General features: G+C 56.2%; 1 protein-coding gene across 5 annotated transcripts in view; it reads right to left on the bottom strand.

The window, feature by feature from the left end:
• RBFOX3 (RNA binding fox-1 homolog 3) overlaps positions 1-25,219 on the bottom strand; it is a 346,648-nt gene that overhangs the window by 74,187 nt on the left and 247,242 nt on the right. The window contains exon 1 of one of the 5 annotated variants that reach the window (XM_032456693.1): positions 3,015-3,593. The exons of 3 other annotated variants lie outside the window; for them this stretch is intronic. In XM_032456693.1, coding sequence (XP_032312584.1) covers positions 3,015-3,119 — 105 coding nt within the window. In that variant the 5' untranslated portion in view covers positions 3,120-3,593. Of the gene's footprint in view, positions 1-3,014; positions 3,594-25,219 lie in introns of those variants that run through there. One more of the 5 variants, XM_032456689.1, reaches the window with a different exon arrangement.

The following is a 25,219-nucleotide window of genomic DNA, read 5'->3' as shown; positions in this document are numbered from 1 at the left end:
AGCAAGCTCCTCTAATTAATTACAGAGCTGCTGCGTCTCAGAGGGGCCCCAGCCCCATGCTCAGCGCACTTGGGGCCCAGCCCGTGCAGTGGGGAAAGGTGATGCTTCCATAGCGAGAAGGGAATTCTGTTGCTGGAGGTTTTATTTTCCAATTTCCAGTTCGAAAGACTCTACGATTCAAAGCTTGCCTGTTTAAACGCTGCATCTTAATGCGCCGAAAACGCCGTCTCTTGTCTTGCTTGATTTCACGTCTTTTGCTGCTGCTCCTGTTAGCAAACGTGCGTTGAGACTGAATACACAGCCTACATATGGCACCAGGGCACACTCACGCGGAAGACCTGCAACCCCTCGGTGGGAGCCTGCGGGAGACGCAAGCTCGGATTCTGGAGGCCGGGCCGGGGCCCCCCTGAGCCCCTCCTCCTGCGGCCTCTACTTCCAGGGGCCGCAGGAGGCTCTGTCTCACTCCAAAGGTGCTTTGGGACAACCTGGGTCTTGAACTAAACATCGTATTTGTTTTGTATCAGTCCGGAGCTACAAGTGCGCCTATAAAAATGTGTCCCCACAAACAGCCAGGAAACGGCTGTATTCTAGATCTTTCAGAGGACACATGGCCATCCCCTGCAGAACAGCTGTGAAGGAGACTGGGTGTTTCAAAGCTTGGCCCGCAGGTCACACTGGCTTTTCCAGAAACAGTTCTACACACAGTTGATATCCTTTTGGGATGAGCTTGGTTTGAAGTCTGTTTTGCCATCTGGCTGCCCCCACAGAAAGCTCCCCGTGCCACCACTGGGGAACACATCCACCCAGCACTGGAGGAATCCGGTGCCTTCACCCCTGGTCGTTTTGGTGCATTCACCCCAGCCATGAGCACTGGTCTGACTCCTTCAAGACAATGCCAAATGTCTGTCTGGTATTTTTCGGAGGCTTGCCGCTTCTTCATATTAACTCGACCCTCCTATTCGGCGTGGGGGGATGGTGCCTTTGCCCTCTTTCTCAGAGGAAGCGCCTGAGGTTCAAAGAGGTGAACTGACTTGCCTAACACAGCCAATAAACTGTGGATTAGTCTCCAATCCTACATTTTGCTGCAGCCCACAGCATCCTGCCAGTGGGGCTGGGAGTGGGGCAGACTGTGGCTACTTTGAGTGGTGGGCCCCATGACCACCTGGGAGCTTGTGAGAAACGCAGATTCATGGGCCCCACCCCAGAGATCCCCAAGGGTTCCTGCACTCATGGAAGTTTGGGAGGCGCTGTAAGGCTAACCTGGGAGGTCCACCCTGTCTGCGACTCAAAGATGATAGGGAACTTTGGGAGCTTGGACGCCTGCTGCCTGCACATATAGGGACCCCTTCACTTGTTCTTGTTGCCAATGAGCCGTGTCCAGGACCACCTAGATGTCACAGGTGGTCCTTGGGAGGGTGAGACCAGGACCAAGGGCTCTGGGTTGCAGGCCACTTCCTGCCTCCCTCTGCTCCTGACCATGCAGTCAGTCCCCTGTCCCTTGCTCTGCAGCTGCTGACACCTGGCAATTCCTGCTGCGTGGATCCTGGTAAGGGGCTGACCCAAGTGCCCAGCAGCCCGGGACTCAGAGCTGCTCTGGCTCAGCTGAGGGCCCCATCTTTGCCTGCCATGTCCCCAGCTCCAGCTGAGCCACCTCCGATGGCTCCCTGTTTCCTGGCTCCCTGGAGAGCCCAAAGTGGGACACAAAAAGACAAGGACCCACCAACCAAAGGCCCAGCTCTGCCAGAACCTCTCCTCGTCTCCAAGAAACACACGCTTCTGCCATCCTTCCTTCAAACATACCCACAGGGGAGGTGGTGGCGGGACACGTTCACTTAGGCCTGGCCTGGCCCTGACCATCAGCCTTGGGGTGGCACCCCCTTCTCTCTGTCTCCCATCTCCACATCCAGCCCAGGGTGCAGACCTGGTTCTATGGCAGCGCTCCTTCTGGGTGGGACAGGCCCCAGGATGGTCAGCCTGAAGCTCTCTCGGCTTCACCGACTTCCCTCTTCAAGCCCCAGGCCTCCCTAAGCTGTCACCCAGACCCTGCAGGCCCAAGCAGAGGTAGAGGTACTAAAGATAAAGAAGGCAACCCCACGGCGCAGCGGGGGAGGGCAGGCCTGGAGCATGGGCAGCCAGGGCGGGTGAGGCATGGGACTGCAGCCCCCCGCCGGCTGTGGCCAAGCTGGCACCGGGAACTGCAGCCCTGAGAGGCCAAGGGGCCTGGGGGAGGTGATGGAGTTCCTCCTCGGTGCCCAGTGCAGGCCTGGGACCGCACTGATTCCGCATTGGGTGGGATCGCAGGACCCCCGCCCCCCACATCCCGGCCAGTAAGCAGGCGACAGCGGATGCTCTGCGCGCACCTCCCCGGGTAGCGTCCTGGGGATTTGGGGGCTCAGAGTAGCTGGGCTTCCTGCCCTAGTCGCCAGCCCGAGGTTTCTGCGTAGCCCCGCAGATTGCAAAAGTCTGGCCCAGCCCCCTCCCCGGCAGGAGCTCCCGGGGCCTCCCTCGCCAGCCCCACCAGGCGGGTGGCCCGCCTCCCCCGAGGCCCAGCGCGCGGTCCACGCTGCAGTGGAGCTCCGCGCCCCCGCCGCCTCCGCGCGGCCCCCTGGCTTTCCCGACGCGGCCAGAGAGGGGCCCCGCTCCCCGCCCCCGCGCCCCCCGCGGCCCGGCGCGAAGTTCCCCAAAGTGACCAGGGCCCCGAGAGCCCCCGCCCCCTCCCCTCCGGCTTCCCCCGAGACTCCGCCCGCCGCCCCCTCCCGCGCCTTCGGAAAAGTTGCGAGCGACGCCCCAAACTCCGGCCCCCGGCCCCGCGCCGCGCGCGCCCCATGCACCCCCGCGCTCGGCCGCCGCGCAGGGGCGCAGTTCCCCCCACCGGGCCCCGGCGCCATGACGCGGGGAGCGCAGCGGGGCCCCCGCGGCGACGCGGAGGCGGCCAAGTGCGGGTGTGGGCGGCGGCGCGGGGCGCACGTGCACTGGGAGGGGGGCCGGGGCCGGGCGGGCCGGGGGCCGCTTACCTGTTGGAGGTAGAGGAAGGCGGGCGGGCAGGGCACGGAGTGCGGGAGCATGCTGCCGGAGTTGGACAGCAGGAGGCAGCCCGAGTTCGCCATGGAGCACAGCATGGGGCGGCAGGGGGGCGCCCGGCGGCCGAGGCAGCTCTGCGCTCGCTGCGCGGCTCGCACCCTCCGCGCGTCCCTCGGTGTGTGCGCGCGCCCTGCCTCCCGGGCGCCCTCTCGGTCTCCTCCTCTTCTTCCTCCTCTGGCCCTCCCCTCCCCCTCGTGGCGCTCTTTAAAAGGGAGACATGGAAGGAAAGCGGCGCGCCTCTGCCCGGTGCTCCCCTGCCCGGGCGGGGATGCTGGAGAGAGCGCGCGCGAGAATATGGCAAGAGAGGCTCTAAGCGCGAGAGAATGGATGAAGGGGAGCGGGGAAGAGGGAGTCCGTCACTTTGGAGCCACCGGAGCCCTGTCTGCAAAGAGTGGTGCGTGTGCGAGTGTGCGCGTGTGCGCGCGTGTGTAGCGGTGGGAGGGGGAGTCCCTGGCGTACTCCAACATCAAACAGAGCCCCGCGCGGAGGGAAGAGAATCCGGAACGACGGCACAACAGCTGATCCCACACTTAACCCCTCGCCCGCCGGCACCCGCGCACGGCCACCTCTCGCACCCTCGCACCGGCCCCTCCGCTCCGCTCCTCCTCCCCGCCTCCAGCGGCCCGGGTTTGGGGCCTGGAATCTCCTTTTGCCCCTGCTCTGTCCATGGGCCGCTGCGGAGAGAAGGAGCGGCTCTGCGGCCCGACCGGAAGGCGCTTCGTCCTGCTTGGCGTTCGGAGAAGCGCCTCTTCTAAGGGAGGCCGGCTCGGTGGCGGGGATGTCGGTGATGTAATGAGGGCATCTACGCAGAGGCTTCCTTGCTGAAAACGCTTCTCGCGCTGCCCAGGGCTTGGAAACCCAGCTGGGCCCCCTGGGAGCCTCTCCCATTGGCCCCTAGGCCATATTTACACCCCAGGATTGCCGCAGGCACATGGACTTGTGGATACTTAATATACAGGGGGCGGGGGAGGATTTCAAGGGGCACTGGCTACAAAGCATCCTCCCCTCTCTATACCCACTCTGGACTTGGCGTGCACACATCAACGGAGCCAGAATCACTGTCAGATTCCTGACCCTGGTCAGCACCTGGCAGAGGTCTTGACTGTGTCCCTGCGCTTCCACCGTGACAAGTGTGTGCGTGTGGTGTGTGTACATGTGCATAAATCTGAAGCTACACACACACACACACACACACACGGGCCTGCCATGCATTCACACTTGTCAGATGCCCCCTAGCCAAGCCCATTTTGACAGGACAAGCCACAGGTGAGTGTGGTTGTAAGAGGGACAGTCTGCCACTTGCCACCATTAGAGGTAGAGACAGCAGGGGACATGCCCAACCTCTCGCCCTACTCATGCATACTTCCCCCAGGAAAGGGGCAAATCCCAGATACCTAGGATCAATTCTGGACTCCCCTGTCCTACCTAAGAGCACCTGTGACTCCTGACCTCTCACTGTGGGAGCAGGCCCCACTCTGGAGGGAAGCAGAGCCTGGACCCCCTGGCAGTGAGAAGAGCTTTGGCTTGGGAGGCAGGTGGAGGCACCCTCACTTGCTGTGTGATCTTAGCAAAGTTGCTCATCCTCTCTGGGCTTCAGTTTCTTCCTCCAAGCTGAAAGATTGGTTGGGTGATGTCTGAGACGTCTTATAGCATTTGCTGCAGGACGGGTCCACGAGGGCCAGTTAGGAAGCAGCAGCGTGGTTGGGGGATGCTGTGGAACGGTCTCCCTCCAAGCAGTTTGGGAACAAGCTTGATTTGAACAAGGCTAGCAGGTGTGTGACCCTTGGACGCCCTTCTCTGAGGCACCCCATGTCTCTTGAACAAAACAGCCTCCTGTTTATCTTTCTCTAAGAAAGAAAGGGGGTGCAACGTCTGGCAGGGAGGCAGATAGAAGAAGGGACAAAGGTCAAAGGAGAGACGGTGGTGGGAACAGCTGATCCATCGTGTTAGGTAGCCACCCTTGCCTGACCTTGTTTTGGGAATCTCTCACTGTGCTGACCCCAGGGGTGGCATTGGCAGGAAGTGGGGATGGGGGCACTTGACTGTGGACCTGCAGAGGCCACCCCTGCCTGTGAGCTGGACGGGTTATTAACTTAGCATCTCAGACGAGGGGCCCCTTCAGCCTAGGACAGTGGTGGGGTGACCCAGCACCGAGGCCTGGGGCATCTGGGGCAAGAACACCCAGCTGGGTATAGCATTTGCCAGCAGAGTCTTTGCAGAGAGTTCTTCTGTAGAGTGTGGCACCCCAGAGTGGCCCAGGCATCTCTGCTGCCCCCCTGTTTCAGAAGCCTTCCCTCTCCTTCTGTCCTCCCCTAGCCCTGTCAGCTGTCACCCAGGAATTTGGGGCAGCCATGGAGTATTCACCTTTGGTCCTGGGCTCCACGTCCACCCTGCCTGCGAACTATCCGCTTGCTAATTCACCGTTGTCACCAAGCATCTCTTGAGATCAACGCTTTATCCTTCCCATAAGAAGACTTGGGAGTGCATCCTAAACACACAGCTCTCACGCATTTTCTTAATGAGAATCCACTGTGTGCAGACACGGCACCAGATGCTGGAGCCGTACAAATAAAGTTCTTTGCACTGGAGTGAGCACACTGTCTGGTGGGGAAACCAAGCCAGCAAACCAAGACTGCAGCCTACTGTGCTAAGAGCTATGACAGCCCAGCATAGCGGAAGCTCAGATCTGAGGTGAGCTGAAACCTCGGGTTCGGCTAGGGAAGCTTTCTTGGAGGGACTCCTCAGCTCATCTGTTGACCTGGAGAAAGCCAGGGTGGTGGTAATGCCAGTCTCAGTACTGGTATTGCTTCCAGCAGCCTTCTGCCTGGTCATCAGTGGGCCTCTCAGCCCAGCCACCTGCCTTCCAGCCTCACCTCCAGAGAGTGTCAGGCCCAGAGAGCATGTCTGGACACCTGCTTCCATCAGCCAGCTAATCACACCTAGGCTCTAGCAAGAGTGAGAACAGCAAAACAGAATTGAAAGAAAACCTCCACAAAAAGGATCTGAAAAATGTGTATGTCTGGCTTATTTCTCAGGATGGGGCTGCATGCCCAGGGCCTCCTGCGCTGTGTCCTGGACTGGTGACTTCCACTACGAGCCAATTATTAAATGGTAAATTGAAGAGACCTCGGTCCACTGAGGGGTGTCTTTGTGGCGAGGCAGGGGTGTGTGTCAGGCCGCGGAACAGCTAAATAGCCCCGCTGGTGGCCTCTTGGTCTCCCCTTCAAGAGTCGAGGTGTCAGGAGGGCAGGGAGCTTGCTGTCTGGTTCACAGCCTCATGCCAATGCCTGGAGTAGCTCCTGGCAGGGACGAGTGTGGTCGTCCCTGGCCCCACCCCCACCCTGAGGCTCGTCCCATTGGTGAGTCAACCACAGCTGCCGGAGGGCACTGACAGGGCAGAGCCAGGCTGCTGCAGAAGGGTCTGTGCCCCTAGGGTGGCTGTGCCACTGGTGTCAGGTCCACCCCTTGTCCGTGGTCTGGAAGAGAAAGGGGAAGCATGCTCTGTGCTCCTGGGATGCACTGGGTCCCTCTAACGGCAAGGAATGCATCTAGCGTGACTGTTTCTGAGTCTCTGCCATCCTCACCCAGGACCTCCAATGCCTGGTGCAGAGGCAACGCATTAGACTGTGGGCTGCAACGTTCTTCAGATCCCTTGGACCCCTCGCAGCCCTCTGGAGCCCCTGGTGTCTCCTGGGCCAGGGTGGGTGGCCCTGAGCGGTGAGTGGGGGGAGCCCGGGGGCCCAGTGCTCAACTGCCCCCGCTTCTGGGGCGAAAGGAGGCTGTGAGTTGGGAAGAGCTGTCAATCCAGTGCTAATATTCACTACTTAAAAAAAGAGCCAAGAAAAAGAAATATCCTATTCACCCTGAATCTGAGAAGGGCCTTGTTAGGGAGGCAGGAACTGAGGTGTAATTATTTCTGCGCTCCTGGGCACCACTATAAATATCAGGCAAGGAGGCGCCTCAGAAAGTCCGGATGGTTCCAAGGCTTTGGAGATTTCCTGGCTCCTTCCTGCCCCGTCTCCGTGTCACCTTCCCTGGAGGAGGCCTTGCCGGGTGCAGGTGCCGCCCCCTCTCCCCCACCCACTCTGGGCGAGCCAGCCTGGGAGATCCAGGCCCACGTAGCTTTGCAAACACCCTTCGTCTCTGTGGTGTGCACCTCTGTGAAGCGGGCACACGGGGTCTCCCTGGGAGAGCGTGTGCCAAAGTGTTTAAAATCGTCTGTGTTTTTAACAAAGGTGGCAATTCTCTGGCCAAATGACCTGGGAGAGTTTTGCCTAAGCTAATATCCCACCTCTCACCCTTTGGAAATTCCAAGGCTGCCCGTCGGCAGATTCCAGCAGGAAACAGGATGCCCTGCAATCCCTTCAGGGGAGATTGGGTGGAGGGTTGGGTTACTCATCAGCCCACGCCTCTTTCCCCTTCTGAGTGCCCCCTCTGAGTGTCCTTAGGCTTCGCTCACGCAGGGAGGACAGCGCGGAGCTTGGCAAAGATGTCCCAGTACAAGGGGTGAGCTCACCGTCTCCGGCTGCAGCTGGGCCACACAAAGACAGTGTGCTCAGCGCTTCCAGCAGAGCCAGAGCTCCCTGCCCCAACGTCGGGGTGTTTGGCACAGGCTTGGGCATGAGCGCTGGGGGACCAAGGAGGCGGGAGCAGCAGAATTGTACACGGCATCTCCACAGTGGAGTGGGCTAGGGTGGGCAAGGCTCAGGTGGCAGGGGTGTGTGTGAGCGGGCATGCGGTCACCCAAGAAGCATCTTTTACGTGAACCAACCAGACGCCCACATCACCAACTGAACACCCTCCCAGGGGAATTCATGCCCCAATTCCACAGCTAAGGGAACAGGGATAGAGTCAGGGGACGGCTCCAAGCTCAGGGCTGCTTGGGGTGCCTCCAACAGACGACACTGGGGAAATGTCTAGTTGAGGACAGGCAGCTCTCTAGTCATCTTGTAAAATGAAGGAGACCCCCAGACTCTCTGAAGGTGGGGTCCTCCCTAACTTGGGATTGGGGCTGCTTCTGCTTCATCCTGGTGTGTCCAATTCTCCCAAAGGGCAGAGGAGTTGGCAGAGAAGCCCCTGTGAGGACAGGATGGGAGTGTGCTGCCCTGGCTGACCGGGCCACACTGGAGGTGTCCAGCAGAGGGCCCACTCACACCGACCAGAGCCTCCCCTTTGAGGGAAGGCCTATAAGGAAGGGGTGCTGGGGGTGCTTCTCACCCCTGGGTCCCTCTGCATCCCTGAGCCACCAAGTGCTTGGCAATGCAGAGGGAAAGTCAGTCCTGGCCCAGGAAGCCATGGCCAGCACCCACCTTCCACTTCAGTGGGGACCCCCTCACCCACTGTCGCTGTCCCCCTGGCCCCAGTAGAGACTGCAGCAAAAGTAAAAATCGGCGTGCAAAGGAAGTTTATTTATCTGTTTAATTAAGAGGCGTTTGCCAGCCACATTCGGGTCCATCCGTCTCACTTACAACCATGTCCCAGCAAAATTAAACATAATAAATACAAGGAGACTGAAAGCAAAGGGCACACTCAAGATATATGGGCAAAGCCAGAAGTTGCACAGGGTTGCAGTTATAAGCACATCTTTCTTTGGCAAGTTCCTCTCCCCTCGGGGCCCAGGAGCTGAAGGAATGCTCTCAGAGAAGGGCTGTGGGTGCCATTCCACCCTGCTTTTCCCAGTCAGCACTGTTGCCAAGCTTTATTTATTTTAAATGAACCCCCAGGACTTCTCCCTTCTCCTCTTCTGGAGGGGAGGAGAGCGCTCAGCACAGAGCAAAAAGAACATCTGAAATCAGGCAGCGCTGTGATGTTCCACCTCGGGGCTTGGTGGGTAAGAGGCCTCGGCAGCTGCAGCCCGGGAAAGCTCTTTGCAGGCTCCTGCTGCATCTGGGCCATGAGCTCCTGGCAAGGAGGCAGCCTGGGCTGAGAGGGCCTTGGAGAAACAGATCCGTGCTCTTTGGTGCCAGCTGTGACCAAGCCACCATTCAGGAGGCTGGCCCCAGAACCCACAGAAGCCAGAGGAGGGACAGGGGCAGATTTTTTTCTAAAGCCTGAAGAGCCTGACTGTTTGCTCCAACTTCTCAGGCATGTGAGTGTACAAAGGGGAAAAGTGGTGATTTACTGTGATTATTGATTGCTAACGGTAACAACACCTTGCACTGGCTCCGTGCTTTCCTGACCTTTTCATCTGACTTGATCCTCACATGGTGGATGGGGAAGGTAGCATGATGCCCATTTGGTTTATGATGACACTTCTAGGACCACAGAGGTGGCCCAAGGTCACACAACTAGTGAGGGGCAGAGTTTAGGCTGGAAAACAAGCCTCCCGGCTTGCAGACTCGCACGAGCCTTTAGCTTCCCTTCCACGACTGTGCTTGGCTCATGTGCTCCGTTAAGCACCCTCATCATTAGCCCTTGGCTTTTCTCCTAACAGGATCAACCCTAAACCAAATCTGTTAACGTAATCGTCATTTGCAATAGCTTGGGCATTTACTAATCACACTGCTGCTCGGTCTGCGTGGCAATTATCTTGAATTTCCTCTTTCTCATTAGGCAAGAGGTCGTGAGAACTCAGTAGGGTTGCTGAACTCTATGACGAAGCCAAGGAGAGAAGCTGCTGTTGGAGGGAGGAAGTCCTTCTATGGGGTTCCTAGCTGATTTGCCACAAGATGCTCAATTTCCTGGATCCTCATCTCACACCCTGAGCTTGGCCCACCTCTGGAGCTCTCCTGTCCCATCTAAATCTGGGCAGATCTACTTGGTTCCCTGTGTCAACCCTGAGAGTGACCGCAGAAGAGAAAGAGTGCTGAGGGGCACAGGAAGTCTGCATGTTTGCTTGGACATGAAAATTCCAGCTCTTGCTGGCTCACCAATGAAATGCCCTTGGATGGCATGGTCCCCAGTGCAGACATGACTGATGACAGCCTCTGCTCACATCAGGGCAGGGCTCATGTTACAGGTTTGTCACTGGCAGAGGCTGTGGGGCCAGGGAAAACCTACAGAACTCACTGCTCCATGCAGCCCACCCAGGGTAGCTTTCCTGAGCACTAAGGTTGCCCTCCGCTCCCCTACTTGCTGCCTTTCAGCACCAGGGACAGCTCCAGCATCCTGTCTCTCCTGTCGCCACTCACCCCCAGTGAGACACAGTCCCTGGAAGGGAGAAAGAAACGCAAATAAAGGCATGGGCGATGGAGATGCAAGGGAACTGGGATCATAGCGTCCAGTTCCCCCTTTCTAGCCGGCAGTCATTGGCGCTTTCAGGGACTGCCACTTTTTTTTTTTTTTTAATGCTTCACTGAAGGAGACCCTGACATCTCTCTGGGGAGCTCATTCAGATTTTTATCACCCCAGCTGTCAAGAAATTCCACCTTGTGTCTCACACAAACCTTTTCCACCTTAATTTTATTCAAAGGGGAAAAGCCTTGAAGGAATGCCAAGGGGGAGCATGGACTAGCAGCTGGAGCCACTGTCACGTCCTCTAACTCCCAAGAGGGACTGAGGGTCATCCACCAGAACTTGTAGAACAAGGCTGCATGCTCCAGGGGAGGGGTCCAAGAGAAGCCCCACATAATTCAGGGTGTCAGGAAGGGAAGTCTGTACACATGACGTTTGGGAATCTCCCATTGTGAATTTGTGTCAAGTTCAGTTAGAACTGAATGAAGACACAAAACAGCAGACCCCATGGGAAGGGGTCAGAGTGTGTTCTTTCATCCACAGGGGATGGGTCTGAGCTGCTTAGGGTGGAGTCAGCAAGGCTCCATCCTGTGTCTTCTGTCTCTTCATAAAGACAGCAGTTGAAATAGTTAGACTCTTCACTTTGACATCAGTTAAAATAAATCTTACTTAACAGAGAAACCAGTGCCCCTTCCTTCAGCCTTGGTTGAGGAGAGACCACAAAGGGACAAAACAGACCCAGTGACCTCCTGTGGAGAGGGAGTGATGGCCAGGGGGTAGCTGGGGCCCAAGGACTGTGAAAATCAGGTCCTCCAAATTCTGAACAAACCTGAAAGGCTCTGGATCAAGCATTTGCCTATGGCCTCAGCCCCCGCACTCAGCCAGTTAAAAAGCAACCTCAGGCTGCAGGGAGCAGAATATGAGGGGCTGGCACTTGGCTCTTCTTCTGCCCCTTCGTGCCCCCTAAAGCCAAAGCATCAGCTCATTAAAAACTCATTATGAGCCTAAGGCCACAAAGGCCCAGAGAGGCAGCGCTGCCCTGGCGAAGCGCATGGCCCTGGGGACGCAGGTGCACTGTGTCAGGCGGCCAGTGCCAAGCTGCAGACAGGAGCAGGGAGATGGAGCAGGGAGGTGGCCGGTGGGCAGTCGGGGACAAGAGGCTCTTCCAATGAAGTATTATAGGAACCAAACTTGTTTCAGGCCTCACGAGGGCAGGGACATGCCTGTCTTCCAGGAAGCAGAGGAACAAACATTTACCTGCAAACTCTCTTCCTCATACCCCCAGGGTGACAGAGGCCAAATATGAGCTCCTATCTCAGGCTTTGAGGGCAGTGAGTCGGGGCAAGGAGGAGGGAGGGGTAGGCAGGACCCTGGCTAGCATCAGCCCTGCCTCGCAACTCAAAAGACACCAGGAAAGTTACATGAATTGCTGCCCACTAGAGGACAGTGCAGCAGAGAAAGGGGCAATGGATGCTGCTTGCTTCTTTAGTCCCCCTAAAGATTGCTGAGAGAAGGGAAGTGGGACATGTCTGGTGGATGTGTGGGAGACTTTGGCATGAGGCGATTCTGGCGCCCCCACCCCTGCTAACCTCCTAGCCCTCTGGTCCCTCTCACTCCTGACAGGGGGAAGCCCTCCTCTTTCCTGATCTACTCTAGCACTGGGGTCTGGTGCTGTTCTGGCATCGACACAGCTCTCCAGTTCCAAGGCATGAGGTTTCTGAGAATTCACTGGCAAGGAGGTTTAGGGGAAGTTGGCAGCCAGCTGAGGGCCTTGTGCTGCTCTTAGCAGCTCCCAGCCTTTCCTCCTGCTGAGAGTTGCTGCATTAGATGGGGGGAGCCGTCTGTTCCTTTTCTTACTTCCCTAGGATGCTGTGACTTTTGATTCCTGCTTGATTAATATACAGCCAACAGAGACTGTATTTAAGGCAGCTTTAATTCTCTCAGGTCACCAAACTCGGGAGCAGCAAAGCTGCAAGGAGCCAGCCCCGCAGTAGATCAAACACTGGGACCTTCAAATCGCTCTGTGGCCCAATTTCTCATCACTGCTGCTGCCTGATAACCCTCCCAGCCTGGAGCCAATCTCTTCTTCTTCCAGGGGTGGGGACAGGGACTGGACATGGAGGTCCAGAGCTGAAACCCTCCTGGGAGCCAGGAATGAAAGTTGGAACCATTCAACACGTCAACCCTGGAAGAGTGAGCCCTTCAGCACCAGGGACAGCTCTGGCCAACCCCTGAGGTGTCCAGCACTGCCCACACTCCTGCCTTCTGAGCCAAACACAGAAGGGTGTAAATGATCTCACTGTTTGGCTGGAGGTGGCCAGTGGCTAGCCCTGCTGATGGCTGCTTTTCACCAAAACATCCACCCCACCCAAATGAGTCTTCTGCACCCCTCTGAGACCCTGCACACTCTCACCAGCAGAGTCTTCCTTTAGGCTTTCTCTAGATTCAGCTTTCTTATTCTCTGACCCCCAAAGAGAAGCAGGCTGCTCTTAGAACCACCTAGCCCATCTCCCTGCTGGTGCCTGGTGCCCGCGGCCTCTGCGGGTCCAATAGTTTCCTTTCTGGCTCCACCTCATGCCCTCCCAACTTGTGTCATTAGCATCTCCTGAAAGGAAAGCTAATTTCTATGCTTAGCACCTGTGTGTTTACTTGTTTGGTGGTGGTGGAGATGGGGGAAGTGGCAGGGGGAGGAATGCCCGTGTGGCTGCCATTTCCTCCGAAGCGTCTTTTATAGACCTGGTCCGTGTTGCAATTCGGGGAGGCACCATGGAGCGTACAATGCGGGAAGATTACACTTGGAAGCTGGGCTTGTAAATTACCTCCCAGTGGGGGCAGGGAATGCGCCTGTTAACGGAGAGCCCAGTGCACAAAGCCATTCTCATTTAAGAGCAGGATCTTCCCGGATCAGACTCTGATCAATCCTTGCTGCCACCAACACGCCATATATTTGGAAGAAATGTTCGCATCGAAGTTGAGGAAGCCCCAGTCTTGCATTCTCATGCTCACCCCACTGCTGTTTTATCAGGATTTTTCTCTAGCCCTAGCCCCCATTGGATTTATTCCCCACCACTCCGCCTCTATCCACTTAAAAATATCGTCTATAGATTTTCAAATTATTGCTACACTTTCTAAGAGAAGGATGCAGTGGTTAAAAATTAACAGCAAATTTATAGGAATTCTATATGGCAATTACAGAATTATAATGAAGTGGCTGCCACTTGGCCGAGTGTGGGTAATTGGAAATCCACGCTGGGAGACTAGAATCTTTACTGTATTGGAATTGTATTTTTGAGAGTAAATGCCGTGGAGAGGGTCAATGGAGCTTTGAGCTGGCTGGGTTCTCTGGAGGAAAGAGTGGCTGGTTCACTGGCTATTTGGAGGTAGTTTAAAAAGAGAATCCCTGAAGCTGGCACACAGGAAGGAAGGTAGGTGTTCTGGGCTAGGGGGCAGCCCTAATGCCCCTTGCTTGATCTGGAGAAGGCAGGAGTATGAAGGAAGGACTGTCGTGAACCGCAGAGCAAAAGAGATGGTCAAGATGGTGACGCACAGGAGAAACCTTGTGTCTCCCTATCTGGTGGGCCAATTCTTCTCGCAAAAAAAAAAAAAAAAAAAAAAAAGTTAAAAAAATCAGATAGATCATTTTCTCATGAAGACACCAACTCTGTGTGTATTTCACGCGGTGCAGCCTTCACTCCTGCACCTGCCACGGCATACACGGACCTGGGCTACCTTCTCCTCTTTGCTTCTCTTTGGGATCCCAGCCGCCCAGGTGGTCCAAGGCGGGTTGTAAGGAGGAAGCTCTGATTCTGAGAGAGCTCTGCCAGGAATTTAGATACAAATTGGCTCTTGATTCTTCAAGAGATTTCTCTAGACCCGGCGCTGTCCAACACAGGAGACACTAGCCCCTGTGTGTATAAAATACGAGCCAGATTTTGAAGACTGGGTACTGTAGAAGAAATGAAAAATAACTTGTGGATCCAATTACATGGTAAAATAATAATGCTTTGGATATACTTGGTTAAATAAAGAGTATCATTAAAATTAATCTCACTGGTTTCTTTTTCCTTTTTTAGTGTGGGTACTGGAAGGTTACACATAGATATATGTGGTTTCCACTATACTTCCACCGGGAAGCACTGATCTTGAGTCAGGGCACGATGTCTTTGCACTCAGCCCTGGCACCACCCACTCATTGCTTGCAACAGTGCCAGGCCCATGGTGGGATACAGAAGGAACAGTCCACTGGGTCTCTTCTCGTGGAGGGTCCAGAGAATGCAAGTCTCCTCTGGCAGGAAGCACACGCTGATTCCCCCCACCCCAAAGACAGACGTCCAGCAACAGGGTTTGCTCCACTGAAATCTATTTATGTTGCTTGGTTTCTGTTTACTCCACCCCGATGCCTGGGACTGAGGCCTGCCATTACGTCCTGCCAGTGCAGGTGCACAAACCCGGGGGCCAATGGGTGGTAGTGGTGGGCCGGCTTTCCTTCTTACTCTTCCCTTCTGCCCAGGACAAGGAGACCCTCACTGTAAGTACCTCTCAGCTTTGGGGCTTGGCTCGTGGCTGGCAATTCTGCCTCCTGACCTGCACTGGGAGAAGGCATCCCAGCAGCCAGCTCCCCTGGGGCTGAACTTGCTTGCATTTGGCTCCTGGGTGAGCATATTGATTTTCCTCTCCGGTGTAGAGTGAGAGGCTTCGGAAATTCCATTCCAGTGATACAGGGCAGGGCAATAATTATCATCATCATCAGAGTGCTTTGGACAGACTGGATCTCAGGCACCCAAGAGTACCCTCAGCCTCATTCTAAATACACCCCAGCCCACTCAAAGGCAGGGGGAAGGATGCATATCACTCTTCCCATGTCACCAGATGAGTAAGATGAATTGCAGAGAGCAGAGGAGTGTCCAGGGTGGAGAGTCCCTTGGCATCTAAGTCATCACCCCTCCCACCTGAGGAACGAAAGCAGAGCTGAGCTTCTGGGAGGACTGCAACCCCAGGGCTCCCTCCTTCCGCCACATGCAGCCTCAGCACTTCTGGAGCTCTCTACCAGCAGGAAGCGGTGCGCCACACTCAGGCTTGGGAGTCGCCCCAGGCTGGAGGCAAGCCCGTCTCTGACCCGACCAGCCACGTGGCTTGGAGCAAGTGCTTCAACATCTTGAGCTGTGCTTTCTGCATCTATAGGAATGGGACACAACACCTCCCTCCAGCATTGCGGGATTCAAAGACATTCTGTATACGAAGGAGCTGGCACACAGTAGATGCTCAATAAATCATGCTAATTAAATCAACAGGTATCTATTGAGTACCTCCAAATGCCGGGCTTTGTTCTGGGTCCCTTGTCCCTGCAGTGGCCAAGTGAGACAGCCAGTGCAGTTGCCTTTCTCTGCACCTCAATGGACAAAATTTGCCCTGATCATCTCCCAAGCCTGGGGACAGGAAGTATCGTTAACTCTCAATTATACACGTACATGGAGTGGAACGTTCCACTGATAATTCAGAAAGAGCAGAGAGTCCGCAAATGATTCTTATTTGACTCTGAGATGCATTCTGCTTATTTTTGCTTCGGATTTACCTTCCTAATTACTGTTTGTTCTGGCTTATGCTCAAATGTGTTTACATTCTCAGAAGTCATGCTGGTTGATGGTAAGGGGTGTGCCCCAGAAGTACGCTGAGCCCACCAGGCGGAAACCAGCCCAGACCATCCCCCCGGGGTGGACGGACACCCGCTGAATTTAACGCAGTGGGAGCTGGGGCTCCTTCCTGGGTTCTGCCCAGGAGGGATGTTGGAGGGCACCTTAATTTCTGCTTCAAGGCTTCTGCCTATGCGGGTGGCTGGGCATGGGTGGGAGGCACGAGGCCTGGAGGCCACACTGAATCCCATGAGCTGTGTTTTCTCTCATGCACCCCCACTCACAGCCCTCCTCTGGGGCGACCGCACCTTGTTCTCTGTCTCTCGCTGGGCTTCTCTCTCTGCCTCTCTCCCTCCACGTCTTCCTGTCTCTGTGCATGTGTCTCTCCATCACTCTCCTCACCTTCCTCCACTGGTGCTATTTTGAGCACTCTTCTCCCCGGGGCAAACCAGGAAACAGATATTTCTTTCAACAGACATATCTTCCATGCAGCTGGAGGTGGGGAGACCCGTCCCTCCTCTAGAACTGTGAGCTTGGTGACCAAGGGGGTTGTATCTGAACGGACACCTGTCTTTATGGCCACCCATTTCCCTTTGTAGGGCAGGGAGGGAAGGCGGGATGCAGAAAACACAATGAATCCATTGCTCTGTGCTGTCTTTCTTCTGCATACCCCACCCTGCGCCCCACATAGAGATCCTGGCATGGAAAGGGGGTCCTGTCTCTACACTAGGCAACCGAGACCGCGTGCACCCACGACGTGGGCACCTGCTTCTGATTTTCTCAGCCTGCTGTGTGATTCCACCAACTGAGGGCCTCGTTCTGTGTCGGGAGAGTGTGGGATGGGCTGTCATCTCACGGGTGCTATGGAGGCAGCGACGGGTTAGTCCCTACGCTGGGCCAGACCGAAGAGCAAACTCCCAGAGGGCTCCGTGAAAGGCCTCTGCCTGGCCACGCCCGCCTCCTCTCCATCCACACAGGCACGGGCGCCCCTGTCGGGAGGCTGATGCAGATGCCCTTCTGGTCCTCAAGGGCCCAGCGCTAAGGCCACAGCGAAGCACTGATGTTTGTGTCCTGCACACCAGCTCACAAAGCACTTCCCGTACGTCACTTGAACGTGCCTCGCACGTCCCTGAGAGACAGACGGGTACAGTGGGGCACACTGAGGCTCAGGAAAGTTATACCCCGCTCGGCTGCCTGCACATGCTGCCCGGGATCCGGCCACTCTGCTGCGACTGTTAGGGGTGCCAGAAGCTCTGCTCCACACCTGAGAGCTTTCCGAAGCTGAGTGCTGTGCGTTTTCCAGTGGCAAGGTGCAAATCCCCTCCCACAAAGATGCTGATCGCACCAAGGCTGCAGCCCAGTTGTGAGACTGTTAACTGAGAGCTGGTTCTCCGGGAGACGAGGAGGAGGTCTGCATGACTCTGGCCAGGGGAAGGCCAGTGGGCGCTGTCCCTGTGGAGCAGAACCCACACAGGGAAGGGTGCCACAGGGGTAAGGGGGTGGGGTCTGGCCGGCTCGCCTTGTCTTCTCTGGAGGCACAGGCAGGGCGGCAAGCGGTTGTCAAAAAAGGAAACTAGGGGCCACCTCTGCAGCCAGGCTGCTCTGGGGGGCCTCTGCCAGGCACCACCTGCTTCAGCCTGCTCTGCCACCCCCTCCACCTCACTGGGACAATTCCTCCCACAGCTCTCACATTTTCTGCCCTCCCCCCAGCAGGTGTGGGAATAGGAATGAGGGCAGGGAGCGTGCCTGGGCCCTGACCCCTCTGCTCCCCACCACCGTGCTGAGTGGCAGGTCTTGGGGTTCCCTCCAGGGAGAGAAATTAGCCCGGGTGAGAGTCAAGGAAGAGGTCACGGCCAGACATCGGCCGTTCTGAATCCAACAGTGGACCTTGAGGTGCCCACAACCTCTGTGGTGGGAACAGGTGACCTAGAAGAGCCTGATTTGGTCCCAGTTCTGAAAGAAATTAGCTGCTTTTAAGTCAGTCTCTAAAGCTGCAATTAAAATTAAATAAAAGTAAACCCCAGTTCCTCTGCTGCGTTCCATTCAAGTGCTCGGTGGCCGCATGTGGCCAGTAGCTACTATGCTGAGTGCTAATGTACAACATTCCCGTGGCAGCGGGAAGTTCTACTGGAAGGTTCTGCTCTAAAGCTTTCCACATCTCCGTCCCCTTATCTGTAAAATGGGGACAAAAGCACCCTAACGCCTGCCCAAGGCTCAGTGGGACGGCAGGTGGCCGAAGTGCTGTGTGCTTCACACTTTTGTAAACAAAGTGGCCTCTTGGTTTGTGCCCAAGCTGCCGGTCTGCTGGGGATGCAGAGGCATGGGAAGGCCTCTGGAGAGCAGCGAGCCCACAAGACGTATGCTGTTTGCTGCAGCAACCCCAAGGGGCCAAAGGATGAGGTTCCAGGGGAAATTCAAAGCCCTAGTATCGCCTGGCGGATGCGGCAGTCACCATGGAGGGCATTCGTGCTGCCCTCCCAGTCTAAGAGCAAACATAAGAAGCCCCGTAGACAGAGCCACAAGATAGGGTGGTCTCTGCCCAGAGCTGAGATAGGCAGAGGTGCCCCTGGGAGGGCAGCAGGGCGGGAGGAGAGTCCTGTGTCTCTACACATCTGGCTCCTTGCTGCACCAGAGGGGGGCTATGGGAGGCATGCCTTGGCAGGATGGGCTGTGAGGTTTCATCGGGCATGTCCGTGGGGAGTTGCTGAAGCCAAGAAAGCTTTGCTGGGCTGGCAGAAACCCACACATCAACTCAATAATGAAAAAAAAAAAAAAAAAAAAAGGGAACTTTGCACAGAGAGCAAACCTTCGCAGGGGAAGGGGACAAATCCCCCAAAACTGACCTGGTGGATGGATCTGAGACCCCTTAGCCCCCATCTCATACAGAGGCAAGTCCTGGAGATCCTTTCCTCAGCCATGTTGGGGAGACCACGGAAAGGAAGTCATACATCCTTGGGCATCTTAGGAGGTGGGCAGCTGGGCCAGCCACATCCCAGTGCCCTCAGGATGAGCCCACCATGATCGCCAGCGTCTCCGCTGTCCTCAGCTCCTCCTGCATCCACTCTCTCACACCTCTGTGCTCCATAAGACCTCTCTTCTCCTCTCCTTGTTCCTTTAAACATTACCTTCTCTTCCCACAAAACAGAAACAGAAAGCGGCATGTAAATCCATCCTGATCCGATTCCGCTGCGAGCTGAGCAGCAGAGGTGGCCCGGGTGCTGCCCCAGCAAGGAGCCCTTCCCACCCACCCACCCAGGATCGCTCCCGCCTGTCCTCCACGTTGGAACAGACCTGCCCGTCTGGGATCCGCAGTTAATGGGCTGAGAAGGAATTCTGGATACTTTTAAAGGGAATGTGGGGGAGTGAGGGAGGTGGAAAGAGGGAAATCGATGGCCAACTCTGCTGGGATACAGAAAACCAAGCTTCCAGGAGCACAAGTGGGATCTTCAGGGGATTGTGGACCCAACAGGCAGCCCAGACTGCTGGGCTGCTGTCCCTGGTCCTGAACGTGCCTGCTGGCGAGCGGATGTCTCTCCCAACCCTAGGGGCACCGGTGATTTCATCCTCTCAAGAGATTTCCTTTCATTTCTTCTCTCTCTCTCTCTTCCTCCCTCCCTCTCTACCTCCTTCTCTCCCTCTCCCTTCCCCTTGCGGGGGTATTTTCCAGAACATGTAAAATGCATCTGCTAGTCTACCACATTTTTTTCCAACCATAACCCCCCGCAGACCCTTGGAGGTGTTGGAGGTGGAAGCCGGTCCCTCCGTGCTCCCCCAGTGCTGTGCTCATCTCTCTGCCTCCTCAGCCCCTTCCCACATGCTTCCTTTCCCCCAACACCTTCCCGACTCCATCGGAGGCTGGGGGAGACTGATGAAGAGCCCGGGGCAGACTCAGGCAAACTTTCTTAAAAGTTGCCTTCAACTTTCAGACCTCCTTTCGCTGCACCTCCTCCACTGCAGCCGACGACCCAAATGCTAGGCTTACACCACCCCCTCTCTAGAGCATCTGTCTCATCCTCCTCCTCCTGCCTGCCTCACTGGGAGCTGTCACAAGCTGGGTGATGACACACGTCTCTGCAATGTCAGCAGTCATGACTGGGAGAATACCGTAGGTCCCCTGGGTGCTCTTGGAGGTACTGACAAGGCTTCCCTGGAACGAGGGGTTGGGTGGGCCAGGGCCTAGGTGGGGAGGACTCCAGAGGGGGCAGCACAAGGCCTGGGGCGCGTCTGAGATGGCCTGTGCTTCCTCCTGCCATAGAATCTACAGGCACTTCTTGTCTTAGAAGAAGGGGAGAAACCTGGGGGCTTGAAGCATCATGGGGAGGAGAGGCAGTCCCAGGAAACTTTGGGGCCCTGCCCAGGGTGCCGCCCCCATGCACCATGACTGCCAGTCCCTTCCACTAGGGCAGAGCTCTCCAGCATACACGGCTTTCCCCAACACAATCTCACATGCTTCTCACACCCAGTCTTGCAGATTGGTTCCCGCAGTGGTCCTCTGCCCGGGCAGGGGATCTACCCAAGACCTCGAAGCTTGAGCCCAGGTGTCGGACACTCCCTGTGCCCCGCCTCCCATCCACCCTTAACTCCCGCCTTCCCCACTGCAGCCAGTTGCACACGGCTGTAACCTGATAGCGCGGCCCCTCAGCATACATTTCAGTTTCTGCCCTGGGGCTTTGCTGCTGCTGCTGTGTGGGCACCTGTGGGAACCCACTCAGCTACTCTGACGCACGGGCAAACCTGGAGGTGTGCAGAGGCAATGGCGTATGGAGCAAAGCTTGCCTAGAGGGAAAGGACCTGGAGGGTGGTGCTTCCTTTCCAGCCCTCACGTGGATCCGCCCGTGGCCCCTCGGCACTGATCTCGGTTGCCCACAGTGGTGATCAGCTCAACCACACCCCTGGGCCGGTTATCCCTCTTTAACTTTTATATCCCCCGCACCGTGCCTCTCCCTCTGGACTTCTCCAAACACGCTCCCCGCCTTTGAACACTTCTCCCAGCTGGTGTCTGGGGGGAAACCAAGCTAAGGCAGCCCCTCCGGATGGGATTCTGGAACTGAGTGATCACCACCGTCAGACTTTGCTAGGGACCCCACGGCTGATGCCACACAGGCTTGTGACAAACCCTGGTACGCAGGGCGGTCACACTCACAGACTCTCTCTGATGGAGGACGGAGGAAGGGGAAGGTGGAGTGTGGAGAATGTGGTTATGCAGCAGTGGTGGCAATGGTCTGGGGCAGTGGTAATTATAAGGACTGTGGAGTCGGTTGGCTTTCAAAGCCTTCAAAATAGGAAATGACAGTCTCAGGTGAGCTGAATTTCAACTCAAGGGACACTGGCCTCCGTGGAAGTATTTAAACAGACCTTATCTTCTAAAGCCCCAGGATTTAATTACAAGGGTAGCAAAGTGACAAAGGCGCCTGAACACACAGATGCAACACGTCTCCTTTGCTAAAATCAGAGCCCCAGAAAGAAAGAGTGGGGCCAAGGGAGGCAAACACACGTGGGGATGAGCCTGAGGGTCCTGAGGGTCCCTTGACTTTCCTAAACTCGCTGAACTGGCAGAGAAGCCCCCTCCTCCTTGCCAGAAGAAAGCTGGCTCTCCTTACCTGGAGAACCAGCAAAGACCTCACTTGAGGTTTCTTACGAGATAATGCTTGTCCTGTTGAAAGCTGTCCCTGCCTTCTCTCATTTTCATAAGACTAGTAGCCAGAGTTGGGGTGCAGCAAAGGCCAAGTGGGGACACATCCCCAGCTCCAGGAGGAGACTGACACACAGCCGGAACTAGGGAGCAGGAGCCAGAGTAGATTCTGAAGGAGTCGGATCAGGGTGGGCAGATTTTAAGTCTGGATAGGGGAGAAACTATTGACACAAAAGTAGCCCCCCACCCCCGCCACGACTCGAGGCCATCTGAGCCAATCCAATAGCCAGCTCCTTCAAGCACAGATATGTCGGTGGTTTTCAGTAAATGAGGTAGAGACACTGAAACTACTTTGGCAGAATATTGAAGAAGCGTCAGAAGACCCAGGGTGGGGTGACCAGAGACCCCACCAGCTGACGTTGCCCAGGACGGTCCAGGGGATACCCCCTTCACAAAGGTGGTAAGAAATGCTTTGTGGAGGGGCATGGGTATCTGTGGAGAGTAAGAAGCAGCTGCCTTCTGCAGGCTAGGTTTTCATTAGGAGATACTGCCACTAACTGGGCTCCTTGGTGTCAGTGAGGATGAGAAGATTCCAGAATAGCAGAGGGCAGGTGGGCACACTGAACCATCAAAGGCAGGGTGGATGTCAGCACCACCGTGGTCAGTAGGCTTGGTAGCAACCAGGGTGCCCTGAACTGCAGAATCTGTGGCCAGTTGACCACGGAGTTCCTGGGGGTGAGACGGGTGGGTGGCCACCTAGGGTGCTGCTTGATTTCTATAACCAGAAAGAGACGGAGAGCCTGTGAGCAGAAGACCGTTCCCGGCCGTCGCAATGGAAACTGGCCATACCTCAGCCAGTTCCAGGTCTAAGGCAGTTCTCAGGTCAGAGCCCACTGATTGGAGGGAAGACTAGGGAGGGCTTGGCCATGCCACGGCAGTGACGGTCCCCTAACCCTTCCCCAGAGGGAACTGTGACATTTGCCGGAGAAGCTGCGCCTGGGGAAGGAGGGCCATCCAGACTCCAGAGGCTCTAGGAGACGTGAGCAGAGCTGACACAGGCACCAGTGGCACAGAAATGCTGTCACGGCCACCAGGTGGAGGGCCGTCCATGGAAAGCCAGAGACACACGACACCCTGACCCAAGTCCATCTTACAGCGAGTCCAGTGGGCTCACAGACCCATCCAGTAGTTGGGTCTCTCATCTCCCATGTGTCATTTTGGACAAACAGACTTAGCATCGGCACAACCCTCTTGTTGGTTCTCTGACCTGGAGGGGCCAAGTGGAAGCCCATGAACCTTCCCCCAGCCCGGCCAAGACAGCACATCAGAAAAACTAGCAGGTCCTCCCACCCCCAGGAACACCGTGGAGACTGGATCCACCATAAAGGACTTGAAGGAAGCGAGGGTGGAGGCCGCCCTCGTGTCCCTGTCAACTCGCCTGTAAGGACCAGCTGGGTCTTGCTGCGTGGCGGCGGACCCCCGCGCACCTAACCAAGCCTCCGGGCACAGACTGCAGCGCCTCGTTTATCAGAAGGAATCTATTACTTGGTACCTGGTAACGATGTGGAAAATGTGTTCTTCCCAATCCCTATCAGTAAAGAGGGTTAAAATCTCTTCGCTTTTACACAGGAAGGATCGCAGTACACATTCTGTCTTGGCGCAGGGCTGTAATTTCCCTCCTGCTCTTCTTCACAGCGTCTACAGGTCTGCGATCATTGTGACGTTTCAGAGAGCATCACGCTCACCCACTAGGCTGAGATCATGCTCATTGGACCGGGTGGGCAGGAAGCGGTAAATACACCAAATGCCCCAGTAGGACACATGTGTCAGAGGGTGAGGGATGAACCCCAGGAGGGTCCAAGTCTTGCCCCTTCAGTGGAGTAGAGTCTGAGGCGTTCCAGAACGCCCCCTTGAAGTCCCCTTGAAGTTCATAAAGACGAGCTGCTGCACCCCATTTCTCCTCCACCAAGAAGGGGCACAGCACCCAGCGGCCTCTTTGGACTTAGGAGACAGCATGTGCTGATGTCTCCAAAGGCTACCAGTCCTGTGCAGGTCCTGCAGAGAGGGTGCTGCAGCAGGCCCAGGACACAGCACAAACCTTCCAGTGATGCTGGAGCCACACCGGTGGCGCCGAGTCTCCGGCAAGTCTCGACTCCCGAGGGAGTCACCTTGACAGCCCTGTGACGGCCTGGATATAACACGGGGCCCAAGAGGTGGGCTGCCCCACACGCTTCTTGCGTCCCACCTCGCCTCCTCTCAGCTCCCTTTCTACTCCAGGCGTCGCTGCCTGCCTGCCCCTTGCCGAGCCAAACTGCATGTCTCTGTCTCCCGGAGGCTGCCCCATGTGCGACGCCTGCAGGGACCAGCGCAGGAACAAACCTGGGGGAGCCCCCAGGTTAACACCCCGTGGTGCAGCCCTCCCAATGGGCTATGGGAGCAGGTAGCTCCCATCCCTCCGTGCGCCTTCCGCCCAGCTGCTTGGGGGTCTCTGTGGGACTGAGCCCCAATGCCCCTGCGCTCGTCCACTCAACAATGCACCCTGCAGTCCCTTTCCTCCTTCCAGCTCACTTTCCAGCCCTCTTTCTTTCAGCTCATCTCCCAGAATAAACCTCCTGCACACAAGCCCTTGTCTCAAGCTCTGCTTTCAAGGGAAAAATCTAGACCAAGACAGCCAAGACTTGAAATCTGGAGTTTCTCATCCCAAGAAAAAAGAATCATTTGGCTTTTTTCTCCTCTCCAGTCTCCCTAACAGTATTGTTTTCAAATATTTGTTGGGTTAAACGTACATCTTAATATTATAATTAATAGTTTTCTTTAAATTTAGGGAACAGAGAAAAGCACCCATGATCGAATGATCTTTTCGGCCTTAAGGGCTGGTCATTCACAGGAATGGCGTGGTCTCCCTGTCACAGTGGCAGGCACAGAGGTGAGACCTTCTCCCTCATGTCTCTAAGGTCATTGCTGGACATTAGACCACAAGGGCCCCTCGATTCATCCCCTCCTCGTGGCCTGAGGACAGTCAGGTCAGACGTGCTCTGGTCAGACACGCCCTGGGGGCTGCCCCTTCCTGACATCCACCTCGACGGAGGTCTGACTGCTCCCCACGTGGGCCGTGTCCCTCGCATGCTCAGCCAGGAAGCTTCCCAGGCCACTCCTGGTAACCAGGCAGCCCAGGGGCAGCATCGCCCAGGAGCAGGACATGCCAGCCTCCTCGGTCCCCCTCCCTTCCAGCCCCAGGTCCTGAGCCAGGCGTCCCTCTCTAGGGGGACATCTTTCCAGGTTCACTGGTGCTCCCTGGGGAGCACTCACCCTCAGGGAAGCTTCTCCTGGGCCACTGGCAGGTTCGTGTGCATTCGGGGCATCCCTGTGACCCCTAAGCGTTAGCTCACTCTCTTTCTTTCTCTCCCTACTCCCCTCTCCCCACTCATCTCAGCTCCTTCAAATCTAGCCAGTCTTGCCCCTGAATTGAGGAAGTAATTGTTTATTTAGTTATACAATGGATGTTTGTCTCTTCCTTTGAAAACCATGTGGGCTACAAGTCAGAGGCTGTGGCAGCCCCGGAGGCTGGCAGGGTGATCAGAGAGTGGACTGTCCCTGGCCGGTTCCTGGCATCTCTCTCTGTTCTTCCTCTATCATCTCCTGCCCCTTTCCTGCAGCTCCAGAGAAAGCCTTATTTACAGTCACTGCAGAAACGCCCCCACCA

Source organism: Camelus ferus, chromosome 16, assembly GCF_009834535.1.
Source record: "Camelus ferus isolate YT-003-E chromosome 16, BCGSAC_Cfer_1.0, whole genome shotgun sequence".
In the NCBI taxonomy this organism is placed as follows: domain Eukaryota; kingdom Metazoa; phylum Chordata; class Mammalia; order Artiodactyla; family Camelidae; genus Camelus; species Camelus ferus.
The sequence above is the reverse complement of the archived record's forward strand: the minus strand, read 5'-3'. Positions and strand labels throughout refer to the sequence as shown.